The 13,062-nt window shown below is 44.0% G+C and overlaps 1 protein-coding gene across 1 annotated transcript; it reads left to right on the top strand.

Moving 5' to 3' along the window:
* Window positions 1-639: 639 nt before the first annotated feature.
* Window positions 640-11,898, top strand: FGFR1OP2 (FGFR1 oncogene partner 2). Its single transcript, XM_032105533.1, has 6 exons — window positions 640-754; window positions 3,671-3,807; window positions 4,939-5,056; window positions 5,955-6,097; window positions 9,094-9,207; window positions 9,554-11,898. The coding sequence occupies exons 1-6, from the start codon at window positions 751-753 to the stop codon at window positions 9,689-9,691; spliced, it is 654 nt and encodes a 217-aa protein (XP_031961424.1). The 5' UTR covers window positions 640-750; the 3' UTR covers window positions 9,692-11,898.
* The last annotated feature ends 1,164 nt before the right edge of the window (window positions 11,899-13,062 follow it).

The following is a 13,062-nucleotide window of genomic DNA, read 5'->3' as shown; positions in this document are numbered from 1 at the left end:
GCTCTCACCAGTTGAGTCTGGGGTTTGTTTCTGGTAGGGGGTGGGTGACTGCGATCGCCGGCATGAACCTTCCCGCAGTTACTGCTCATTTCTGCGGACTTCACTCCTGATGGCTCTCAGCCACACAGCCCGTTCATTTTCAGACCCCGTTCATTTTCAGACTGCCTCCCTTTTTTTGTGAAATATGAGACAAGCATTCGATCATAGAATCACACAATGCCCTCCCTGGCTTGGGAAGGATCCTAAAGCCCATCCAGTTCCAACCCCCTGCCATGGGGTTCCACTATCCCAGCTTGCTCAGAGCCCCATCCAGCCTGGCCTTGGACACTGCCAGGGATGGGGCAGCCACAGCTTCTCTGGGCAACCTGTGCCAGGGCCTCACCACCCTCACAGGGGACAATTTCTTCCTCATATCCAATCTAAACCTACTCACAATGCAATTGCTTAATCCTAAATGTCCCGCTAGAGCTACTGATGTACACTTTAACACAAATCCCGAGGTTTGGCTCAAAGCCCGGCTCACACCTGCAGGCCTCGGGACCTATACGAGGGCGGGGCGTCCTCTCGCGAGATCTGGGGCCTGTGGCCGGGGAGGGGCGTCCTCTCGCGAGAGCGGCGCGCGGCCGGTGCCGCCCCCACCCCACGGCGCCCCCTGGCGGGGACGGGACGCGCCGCCCGCCGCTGCCGCCGCCATTTGACACCGGTCGGGGCCGGTCCGGGCTGACCCCCGGCGCGGCCGGAGCCCCGGGCATGAGTGAGTTCCGGGAGGGGATCGGGAGCTCGGCGGGGGGGCGCCGCTGGGCGATCGGGAGCGCGGCCGGACTCGCGTTGGGACGCCCCAGGGCCGGGGCGCCCTGAGGGGCGTAAAGGAGGAGGACGCCCCTTGCCCCCGCCTCAGACCCGCGGGCCGGAGCGGGCCGGGGACCCCTCACGTGTCTCGGCTCGCGGCGGTGTCACGACAGGCACCGGTGTCGCGCCTCAGCGTCGCGATGTCGCCGCGTTTTGGGGGGAGGAGGCGACGCTTCCCGCGGTGACACTGCCGGGACGCCCCTGCCACACCGGGAGTGCGGAGGGGACACCCCGGGATCTGTCACAGCGGGAGCGCGGCGGGGACATCCCCGGGATGCTCCTGTCACACCGGGAGCGCGGCGGTGACATGCCCGGGATGTTCCTGTCACGCCGGGACCTTTGCACCGGCCTAAATTCCTTGGAATTCCTTGGAAATTGCATTCTGGCTCAGCGCTGCCAAACTGGTGACTGTGGTAACAAAACCCATAAGCCGTGGGAAACGGTGGCTTCCAGTAAGGATGGAAAGAAAGAGGCAGAAAATTAGAAGGCGGCTGTGGTCGCACAGAGATCTTAATTCTTTGGCGTTGTTTTTTGGTTTTAATTTGGTAATGATGCCATTAGTAAATAGCAGGAAGTGACAGGCGGTGAGTGTGTAGTAGGAGTGTTGCTGGGGTGAGTTGTTGCTCTGCTACCTGTTGACAAGATTGCACTAACAAGCATCTGTGCAGCTGGGCATCTCTGGTAGGGCAGGGCTCAGGAATCATTAACTTCAGTTCCCATAGTCATGCTCATAAAAAATAATACATGATAAGAATTTGCTTAAATCAAGTATATTTGAATAACTGGGGTTTTCCAACCCGCTAAATGTCCAGGCTAACTCACAGGTTTAGCTGAGTTCCAGGATCAGGCAAAGGTTTTGTTTCCCACAGGCAGCCAGAGAGCACTTTAAGTTTGAAGGATTAGGACCACTGTCTTGCCCAAAAGGTACCATAGCCAGGATTTAGGACCGATGTGAATTACCGTGATGCAAATAATGATTCTGCTTTTTGAGGTACAAATGCTGCCTGAAAACTGGAGCTGGGCCCTGGCCTGACTGGGGACAGTGACTGCAGAATTTGTGGGGCTGCATTCCACACGTCTTTCCCAGCACATTCCCTGGGAAAAGGGACATCAGTGGCTTTGCCACAAATCAGCTTCTTTTTCTTTGGTGTGGTTGGGCTGGGGAAAAAAACGAGAACGTGCATATGTTAAACATACACTGTTTAAAAATGTATATGGATGCAGACAAACTGTCAGAGGTGTTAAGTGCATTGTAGTCTGAATGCCAAAAGTATTCCCAGCTCATGGAGAGGCCTCAGAGGCTTTGTTTATACTGGCCAGAGAATTCCTGGACTGTGAGCTGAGTTAAAGGCTGCTCTTCAGCAGCTCCATGGATCTCACTAAGTCAATTTCTGTTGCAGTTCAGCCAGTTAGTGTGGAAGGTCATCTTTTGTCTGGGATATTTCTGTAAGAAATCTGACTGGAGGGAGGAGCAAGGAAAACAGATCCCTAAAAACAATGCAGTCTGATTCTTTTGCATGTCATATTTGAAAGCCCTCAAACTGCTAAGTCAGGCTGAATAAATTAACTACCCGTGATAACACAGCAGTCTGCTGAAGACCTTGATACCTCAAATACATCGTATGGAAAGTTAAATGAAAATTCTGCCTGATAAACAGGATTGTTTTCTAATGCTAATGCTTTTGATAGCACATGAATCCCAGAAAACACAGGTTAAATGTGTAGTGTTTGAAATATCCTTCCTTCTACTACCTACCTGAGACAGGGGCAAAAGGTCAGTTGAGGCGAATTTGAGGAGTTTTTTAAGCTTGGCTTAAAGGTCCTGGGCTATGATTCGTAAAGGTGCCTGAGAAAGTCAGAAAATCAACTTGATTTTTTTTTTCCACATAGCTGAGGAAAGACTCAATAATCTTTAATGCTTACAAAAATCTTTACTTTCACAAATGGCCTAGCTAAGAAATGGATATAGTTGATTCTTTCTGTACCTCAGAACATTTCCTAAACCAAATAGTAAGCCTGATGTCAACAAGGCCCATAAATCTCATAAACCTCTATCCCTGCTGTTTGATTGCTGAAATCTGTTCAAGAAGCTTAAATAGATTTCCTTTTCAGTAGGACGAGTCCAAGGTTTCTTAAAAGAAAATAAAAACTTAGGCTGAAAATCTTGGTCTTGAAACTTAATCTATCAAGCATGAATATGAAAAAATGTAGTGTAAAGGTCAGTATTGTTGGCAGTAGGCACAAGCATTTTGCAAGTTTGGCAGTTCTGGCAATCCATAATTCCTGTAAATAAGTACTGCAGTTAGAAGGCTGGTGTTTAAAGGATGCAGTTGGTTCTTTTCCTTAGCTGAGCTGCTGTCTTTCTCCATGCTGTTGAAAATGTCACAATTCCATTCCATGCAGTGATGTTCATGTTCATTTATAGACATGAACAAAACACAAGCCTTTCATCTTCTGAGCTTTCCCTGAGCAATTTTCTCGACTCTGTAAGTTTGAGCTGCTCCTTCTCTGCTGATTTAAGTCATCAGAATCTTCCAGGCCACTGTAATCCTTCAGCATTTTCTTCTGTGCTGGATTTATACCTCAGTTATCCTGAATTATGGCTGTTAGGAGAGCACATTTAAAGAAAAAGTAGCATTAAAAAATGAGTGAGTTCATGTAATATTCTTTCCCTTTCTATATCACTCTGCCAGAAGCACGTGCACTGCCCAGCTTTCCTGTGTTCAGTACCCTGCCTCTGGCAGCTGCTCTGTCCCCACGGTAGCTGTGCTGTGTGGCAGAGGTGCTGTGGTGCCAACACAGGTGCCTTTGTTGTGTTCAGAAATGAGCTGCACGATCGAGAAGGCGCTGGCGGACGCGAAGGCGCTGGTGGAGCGGCTGAGGGAACACGACAGCGCGGCCGAGGCGCTCATCGAGCAGACCACGGCGCTCAACAAGCGGGTGGAAGCCATGAAACAGGTCTGCTCTCCAGCCCTTCTTGCTCCTGGGAATAACAGCATTTACATCCTCCGGGTGCTTCGGTGCAGCGCAGAAGGAGCATGCTGTTGGGTTAATCCTGTAATGCACACTTGGTGTTTTTGTTAGAGGTGTGGCTCTCATCTAAAAATAGCTTGTTTATATAGTTGGAGCCTGTGAAAAAAGTTTTCACAGTTACTGCAGCTTAAATATTGAAAACAAGCATTTATTTGAAGAACACTGGTAGAAACAGACTTGGTATCTTACAAACCACTCTGTGGTGTCTCTTGGTTTGCTCTCCGGTGCCATACTACACATTTCCATTAATTTCAACATATCTATTTAATCGTACAGAGGCTCTGTCATGTTTTCTTCTGTACAGAATACTTTGTCTTTGCAGTGTCTCCTTTTATTTCCAAATAGCCTCTTGGGCTTTTTTGTGCTCATTTCTACTCTGATGTTAAGATGCTCGAGGCATGTTGTTAGATTGAGTGTGACTTTGACAAGAGAACTCCTGGGAAAATGTAAAGATGTCTTGTGACTTTCCATATGGGAGTTCATCCTGTCACTTTAGTGAACCCAAGATATGTTAATGGGCCTATAAAATAAAACCCTGCATGAAATTTAGCCCTGTAAAACTAGTCATGCAGAGGCTTCATGGCTTCAGATCAAGGGTGTTACATTTCCCCATCTATTGGGAGTCAGGATCTATTGACTCGGGCCTGAGTGACTTGTACCCACACAGCCTTGTGGTTTAAGGTTTTGGGAAGCCACAGTAAATGTCAAGAGGTTTGTACCTCATGGTTTGTCTTTACCACATCTCTATGAGTTTTAAATTACCTGATGGTGAACTTGGCCTGCATTAACTGAAGGTTAAATAGTATCCACTACACACATCTAAGATATGAAACTTGTTTAAAAACAAAGGTGATGCTTTTGTGTCTCTAAAGGACAGGATGTGTGCAACGCTCTCTGGTGTGTGTGTTTGATATTATTATTTAAAAGAAAGCATTGTCTTCCTGGTTACAGACTCTGAGTGACAGTAGAACTGGTGCTTTGTGACCTGCTGAGTAATGCCTGCCCTTGGTTAATCAAATATGCTGTGCCTTGTTGGTTTGTTTTTGTAATAACCAGTACCAGGAAGAAGTCCAAGAGCTCAATGAAGTAGCAAGACATCGCCCTCGGTCTACTCTAGTGATGGGTATCCAGCAGGAAAACAGACAGATTAGGGAATTGCAACAGGAAAACAAAGGTAAAACATGAATATTCTGTCATTTTCAAGCTCCAGCCTGTACCACTGGAGATAGACTTTTACCACTGATCTTCTTTCAAAACATAGCTGTAGAGGAAATTTTTTCTTCTAATTTCAGTTTGTCAGTTTAACTGATCATAATACAATTCAAGAGTCCTAAAGTCCAACCTCTGGGACTGATGAACAAAAAGAGAGATTTGGGAAAAATTACTTTTTTCGGTCCTTACCTAATGTCCAGCACAAGTGAGGAGATAAATAGAACTTAATTCTGCAATATAGGGATCTGTTTGAAGAAACGTTTAACCACTGCTGAAAATAATAAGAGCGGTCAGGACAAGTTATGGTATAAGTACAGAAGTATGAATTCCTTCTGGAATTCTGTACACTAGGAATGCACTGTTTCTCCTGGAAAGCCTTAGGTATTCTAACAGCTCCATTCAGCAAGAGATTCAGTGATCTCGATTCAGATGAGTCTTGCCTCAAGATGAGTCTTCCCTCAGGGTTATTTATCCTTTCACTCAGTATATTTTGAACAGAAGCATTTTTCAACTCTGGTTTTACCAAGCTGCAGATTAAAACAGATCTGTGAATTCCTGCCTGCCTTTTGTACAGTGTAGCTTGTAGTGGTTGGGGTAAAGCCACACTGCAGATGGCTTTTGTCAGCCAGAGGGACTGAACACAAAGTCACACTAACAAAAGACTGTTTGTTACTGACCAGGAATTGTCCCAGGCTGGTCACCATCAAAACCATTTGCAGAGCCTCTGTCGATTTTATGGTGCAGGGAGAGGGGACACTCAATTACAGGCTTATTTCTGTTTTCTCAGGGTGAAATACTTGTGCATTTTGATTTGCTTCTTTGTGTCAAAGTCTTAAATGCATTTTAAATTCTGTTGGCAGAACTGCGCACATCTCTCGAAGAGCACCAGTCTGCTCTGGAACTCATCATGAGCAAGTACAGAGAACAGATGTTTAGGTTGCTTATGGCGAGCAAAAAGGATGATCCAAGTATAATAATGAAGTTAAAAGAGCAGCATTCCAAGGTAATAACTTCATTGATGTTTTTTGCTTTGTTTTTCATTTACACCTTAGTTTGTAGTGGATCAATTCAAAGCTCACTTCATGTCAATTTTTGTGTCATTGTACAAGTCCTAGTTTCTGTAATCCACTCCATGCAACTGAACAGGAAACTATCAGTTGAATAAGTCAACTTTACCAGCTTCTCATTTATTGAAACTTTCAACAGGTAGCATTTCATTACTGTGTTTGCTTAATTTACTTTTGCTTCACTTCCATCTTTAAGGCAACTGCCGCGTTACACTGCCAGAGGTTACTAATATTCAGAGTTTTAGACCAGCTTTAACTTATGCTTGTGACACCAACAAATAATTAGTAAACCTGTGCTTACAGAGAGTAGGAGGAACAAGCTTTTTAAATTCAATATTCAAATATTTTTTCCCTAAATATTGTAAATAATTTTTAAAAATTAAAAGTCCTTTTGACCATTGAATAATTGGATGAAGCAGGAAACAAAAGTATATGTGCAGTTATTCAGTGGTCAAAAGGACTTTTAAATTTTGGGGGAATTCATTATTCTGGGTCACTAACAGATCCAAACAGGAGCTTTTCAGCAAAGTATTACATGTCATTGAAAATGTAACATAATCATTAGAGCAATGCAGCTGTGTAGACATAAGTTCTAAGTGTTTAGTAACCTTTGACCACAGCTAACTTAAGTTTGCAAAGCAAAGTTAGGGTCTGCTTACTGGGAAGACAAAATTTAAGAATTTGATTCTTTCTTGCCTGCTTACAACATCCTAAGTGTGTAATTAGTGCCCTTGGTATGAAAAAAATTATTGGATTAGAACTGTATCTTTAACATAAAATCTTGAAAAATGACAGGTATAGATGATTTTCAACAGAAGTTACCTCAGAATATGGTATAGCATCTGCTCCAGCTTCAGGAGAAGCAACACAAGAGGGTAAAATTAAATCCATCCTGAAATGGACTGTAATAGTTCATTTAGGAGCACTTCAATGGAAAAACAAGAAAAAGAAACTAAAAAGAAAAAATAACGTCTCGTGGTATAATTGGAACAGGAGATTTAGGCTTCAACATTTTCATTAAACCTCTTCCTACATGAATGCCTGATGAAAAAGATATATCACCCTTACCCTGATACTTAGGATTTCTGGAATGTCATTATTTATTCTCTAGCTCAGGCTTCATACTCAGGAAGACTGAACAGTCTTGAAGCACTTTTTAAATACTTCTCTCTTGTTAAGTAAAAAATCCATTATAGTCCAGGAGTTAAGCTCCCTGTTCCCAGTAATGCTGTTTTCCCAAGTGCCAGCTGTTATTTTAGTGCCTGTTTACAGATTATTACAAGGTCATTGATTGCTGCAGATCAAGAAGCACCTCCTTGAAGCAGAACAACAATTAATTTTGATAGCATTGTTTGCAAGAGAAAAGGGTGTGTTGGTAATAGTGACCCTGATCTAAGTGTGCTGCTTGAATTTGCTCAGCTGAAACAAGGCCCTAAAATGGGTGTGGCCCCTTTTTGGTTTTTATCTCTTCGGAGAGAAAAAAACCCAACATGTACAAAAGAAGGGAGGGAGAGACACAGAGGCTTTCACTTTCATTGCACTCTTTGGTTTTACCCCATCTAAGTTTTCCACATGTGCCTTCCAGAGGAAAGCCTTCTAGTTTTGTGTTAGGATCTGACCTAACATCAGTGACCTTGGAACAGGCCCGAAGTTGTATTGATCCAGAGCCTACATGAGCTGGGAATGCAGGAAGTAGGGAGGACAGCAGTATATCTGAAACCCACAGCTCCTACCCAGTCCTTCTCAAGGGTACATCCTTGCCTGACCACAGCTTCCTGTCAAGCTAAATTTGTGAATTCTTAAAAAAAAAAAAAAAAGTTTCATGTCATCACCTGCACTGGAAACTGAGAAGAAAATAAAGATTTACAGCAAGTTCTTCCCCGCCCCCTCACATTGAGAGTAGGCATTTAACAACTGCTAAATTGTAGCTGGGGCAGTTGGAATGGCAGGGAGGAAAGGGCTGATGTTTGTTTTAGTAAAGGGTATTTGTTTTGGTCAGGTAAGTGTATGATTCCAAGTGAGGCAGTTCTTTGTGCTAGTTTAAAAGCAAGCTGATCATCTGCCAGCTATGTAGACCTCCCATCAAATTCATCATTTAAAGGTGGGATTTAGCTGTAGCCTCTACTGTCCTTCATTTGAGCCCTCATGTCCTGCTTTTCCTGATAATAGCCAATAAATATTGTGGATTTTGTCCAAAGGCCAGGTCAGGCACAACTAGACTGGCATCACAGCAGAGTTGGAATAAAAGACAGGTTGAAAAATAAAAGCTGCTGGAAATACCATTAAACTGTCTGGCTTAACTGAGCAGCAGTGAATACCAGAGTGGCACAGGCTCCTCATGTAGCATTGCAGGGAAAGGCAGCAGTGACCCTTCTTTCTGAACCTCTGAAGTCCAGAGCCCAGATAAGCTGGAGTTGGAGGTGGATCCAAGCAAAAGAATCTAAACTAGAAAGTGGAGGACAGGTTTGAGTTTTGTAACATACGACATTGTAAGGATGACCACTGTACCTACTTTTTTTTAGCAAAAAATGTCTATCCATGGGCTAGTACTGGAGATCAGGTTTCAGACAACTGGAATATGGCTTTCCCTGCTGTTCTCCAGAATAACACACATCCGTTCCTGCTACACAGTCCCTGCTGCCTGGGCAGGGCAGGCATGGCACCAACTTGCAGCCATCTGGAGGCTGAGGATCACAGTTGGTTAAGCTTATATCAAATCCCAGTGAGAGGGATCACTGTGGGGCAAACCAGGTTTATTTAAATAACCAAGACCACTGTGGCTGCCCACACAGGAAAGTTAGAGAGAATTTGTTTTCCACAATTGAGGTCTGTGTTAAAAAAAGTCACAGCAGTTAAATCACGTTGAATGCTTTGCTTTTTTTAATAATGCAGAAAATATATTACTAAGATATTACTAAATATTGTATCTCAGGAGCTGCAAGTGCATGTGGACCAAATTACAGAGATGGCAGCAGTAATGAGAAAAGCCATTGAGGTGGATGAAAGGCATGGCTGCAAAGAGCAGGAGCGCATCACCCAGCTTGAGGTGAGGAGAAAGCTGCAGGGGCACCGATATTAAAGGGAGTAAAGATCCTCCCAGGTGTTTCATGGAGTTACTGTCCCAATCACTCACTGCTGTTGTGTTACCCTTGCTTTGCTGGAGGAGGGGAAGTACCACTACAGCTTCATGTCAAGGAGGGGATGCTTAAAGCCCATCCAAGAGAGCAGGAGCGTCACAAACCTCATTTGCTCCCTTGGAGAAGATGATACAGCACAGATTTCAAATCAGTGTTTTACTCCTTATGCATTAGTTTGGAGTAGAGGGGAGGTTTTAAGTTACCCTGATTTCTTTCTGGAGTCCTATTAATGCATTTCTCTCTCTCTGGTTTTAGCAAGAAAACAAAGGCTTGAGAGAAATTCTTCAAATCACTAGAGAATCATTTCTGAACCTGAAGACAGAGGATGCATCAGAGAGCACGTCCCTGTCAGGATTAGTGACAAGCAGTGATCTGAGCCTGAGGAAAAGCTAAGGACTCTGGGAATCAGCAAGCTTCAGTTGCACACTTAAACCAATGGAGCATCAGGGGGCACTGGTCAAGCACTTGTTACTGAATAGGGCACCAGCAAGAGAATGCATCCAACTCCAGCTCAGTGGCTTTTATACTGTGTGACATAAATTCAGCTGGTATTCTGCAATACCCTCAGTGACAGATTGATTGCCATAGATCTAACCTCAGTAGGAAATGGATTAATGCACTTGCTGAATTGCAAATTCTTTTTATATGAACTTGTTTTACAGATAAAAGGTGAGATTTCAAGTAATTTATATAAATTATTGCTCATGCAAAGTTCAGTGCACCTCTTAGATAATAAAGGTAAGATTTCAAGTCTGATCTCTGCCTTAGAAAGTAGTAACTTATGAATATGCTTTGTGCATGATCCACATAGCATTTTTTCCTTTTGTTTTGGTTTTAATAAATTCTCATTTTGCAACAAACCTCTTTGATGGGAGGGGCAACACGTAAGGATTTCTGTCATTTAGCCTTGGGGTATCCCTTTCAAATATAAGGCCAATTTTTAAACATGAAGAATGCTGTCCATCAATAGTTTGGAATTTTTAAATGAAACGAGATTCTTTAAAATATGCACACTTGAATTGTATTGTGAGAACATGGAAAGAGCTATTCCCACTTTGTTGTTCTCAGCAACACAGGTAGCAATACAATTCTGCCTCAGCCTTTACCTTCAGGAGAAGAAATCCAGCTCAGTTCTCTGTCAGTGAGAAGCCACAAGAGTCCCTTGTCTTTCTTCTCCAATTGCCTGCCCAAACTTCCTAAGTGAGGAATGGCAACTGGAAAGCACCCAAGCAGTGGCAGCAGAAAGGGGGGGGGGTGGGGGTGGAGGAAGGAGGAAGCAGCTTCATGGCAGAGTTGGCAGCCTGCAATTAATACTCCTAATTTTCCTTTCTCCAGTACTAACTAGTCATCAAGAAGGTTTTAAAGTGAGTTAAGCAGAGTGAAAGCTGTCAGCTACAGAAAACTGTGGAACTACAGCTGCCACCCACAGTTTAACATTCTGGCTGTTCAATAACCCACCAAGCAACATGAGCTGAGCTATCCTGAAATCAGCTACCACTTAGTCAAGTTTGATTTTCAGTGACAACAACACAGAAGGAACCAAGCATCCAATGCTTCCCAGCGTGCCAGCTTCAGTGCAGCTTTCTGTGCACCACCACAGCTTCCCTGAGCTCAAGGTAAATGTTCCACAGGCCTAAGGGGGAGCTTTCAGCAGCGCTGGGCTCACTTAGGAGCAGCTCAGTACCTTTGTCCTGTTCTCTCTGTTGCTGCTCCTTCCTGTGATGCTTTTAAGAGGAAAAAAGTTAGAAAGGAGGATTAGCAGGCAGTAAATGCTTGTTCTCAGTGAATTAATGCATGTGCTGAAAGGACAGGTAAATCAGGTCTCCCCATTCTCACAGCCTGCTTTAGAAATGGGGAAGCTGCTGCTAGGCTTCTTGCTGGGCTTAAGAACACACTGAGGACATTTCACATCCATGGAAAAAAATTACAGCCATTTCCAGACTTGTGAAACAGCCTAGGGGAAATTCTGGGGGAACATTTTAGCTCAAGCACAAAATATTTTTGTCTGCTTTTATATTATCTGTAAAGCCTCGCCAGTGCTTCTCTAATTTAGATTTTGCATTTTTGCTGTGGCTTGCAAGCTGCTGACTTACCAGAAGCAACATCTTTTTTCAGTGGAGTGTTCTGTTATTGCAAACTCACAAGGAATTTTGGGTTCAGTTGTTGAAAATCTTGTTTCTAGAAGCATCTTTTCAGCCATGCACTGGTGTCAAGAGGCATTTCTATCCATTTGATGCTGAATTCAGCTTCATGGCTGACTTCTGGTTTGGCTTCTGAATACAGAAGAGGGTTGTTGTTCTGTGGCAGTACTTTGAGGTTGCTCTATTATGAAATGATGCTTGATTAGTGTTTATTTTTGTAAATTAAACAAAAATGTGACTTAATTTATCTACTCCTAGTCTTCACATTTGATATATCTCCCCTTTCATTCCCCTGCCCTGATCACTTTAGGATTTTAAAGAGCCTTCACAGTGTGTGGAGTGACTATTTTTCATTGCATACCTGTTATTTTTGTAATGCAGATGGCTTGAAAAGGATTTATGGCTAGAATTGTGTACTGTACAGTAAACTTATTTTGTCAATAAAGTTGACTGAAAACATGGACGTCTCCATGATTAAAGCAAGATACTGGGTCTGAGATGAGCCTTGTTGGCAACACAGGATAAAAGGAAAGGTAACCCAAACTGTTCTATGTGGCAGCTGTTCAGCTGAGGGCAGACTGAAACTAAATTGGGCTGGTTTGTACAACTAAAAGCTTTAAAAAGCCTTGACTTTTTAACAAGCACGTGGGATTAGAAGGTTGGTAAAATACAGAACTAATGGCACTGTTTTCATGCAGAGTTGCATGTAGTGAGATCCCTGTGTAAATACCCAAGCCATTACATTGGCTTAGGGAGTTTCCTTAAACACTTTTTCTGGTTAAAAGAAGAATTTCCAAGTCTGCTGTTTGAGTATAAAACTTGCACTTGTTCTTTTTGGAGATCCTGGAGTCTTGAGTGTCCGTGGCACGACCGGTGGTCACTTTGGCCAGGAGAGCACTGTGGTGTTGCTCACAGCATGAGGGCAGAGGGAAGGTGAGACCTTAAAGCTCATCCAGTGCCATTCCCTGTCATGGGCAGGGACACCTTCCACTATCCCAGCTTGCTCCAAGCCCCGTCCAACCTGGCCTTGAACAGTGCCTGGGCTGGGGCAGCCACAGCTTCTCCAGACAAGTATTTTGTAATTTTTATCAGTTTTGTGGTAATCAGCTGCACACACCTGTTATCCAGCCAAGCTGATAAGGCAGCAGAAGTCAACTAAACGCAGTGGATGCTGTGTGCAAAACTACAAGTCATTCCTTTGCTTATGGACCATTTAGCCCAAGTAGGGCTGAACAGGAACTGTATGTGAGGAGGGACTGAGTTCCTGCTGCCTGCAACCACCTTCCTTTTCCCAGACATTGGGAGCCAGTGTGGCCCTTGTATCAGAGATTATCATTATTTCCCACATTCAGAAAAAACCTCACCTGACATCTGCCTTAACCAAGTGCCCAGCAAGGGGAGAAACACTTCATCATTGCAGTCTTGGAAGAAGCACGTGCTGGCAGCACTGCTCAGGCACCAGCCATGAACAGGCACAGGGGAAACCCACCAACTCCAGCTGCAGTCTCTTCCCTTTCCCAAGGTGAAGGTTTACTTTTTTGAAGAACGGCAGACAGTGATTTCCCTGCAGTGTTCTCAGCACCAGAAGTCTCCCAATCCATACACCTGAGGCTGGCTCTTCCA

Source organism: Corvus moneduloides, chromosome 4 (assembly GCF_009650955.1).
Source record: "Corvus moneduloides isolate bCorMon1 chromosome 4, bCorMon1.pri, whole genome shotgun sequence".
NCBI lineage: Eukaryota > Metazoa > Chordata > Aves > Passeriformes > Corvidae > Corvus > Corvus moneduloides.
This window is presented reverse-complemented; position numbering and strand designations above follow the sequence as displayed.

Excerpts from the sequence above, each read along its gene's own strand:
- FGFR1OP2 (XM_032105533.1), top strand. Across the intron at positions 5,057-5,954 it reads ATTGCAACAGGAAAACAAAG|AACTGCGCACATCTCTCGAA; the intron begins GTAAAACATGAA and ends TTCTGTTGGCAG. Across the intron at positions 6,098-9,093 it reads TAAAAGAGCAGCATTCCAAG|GAGCTGCAAGTGCATGTGGA; the intron begins GTAATAACTTCA and ends ATTGTATCTCAG.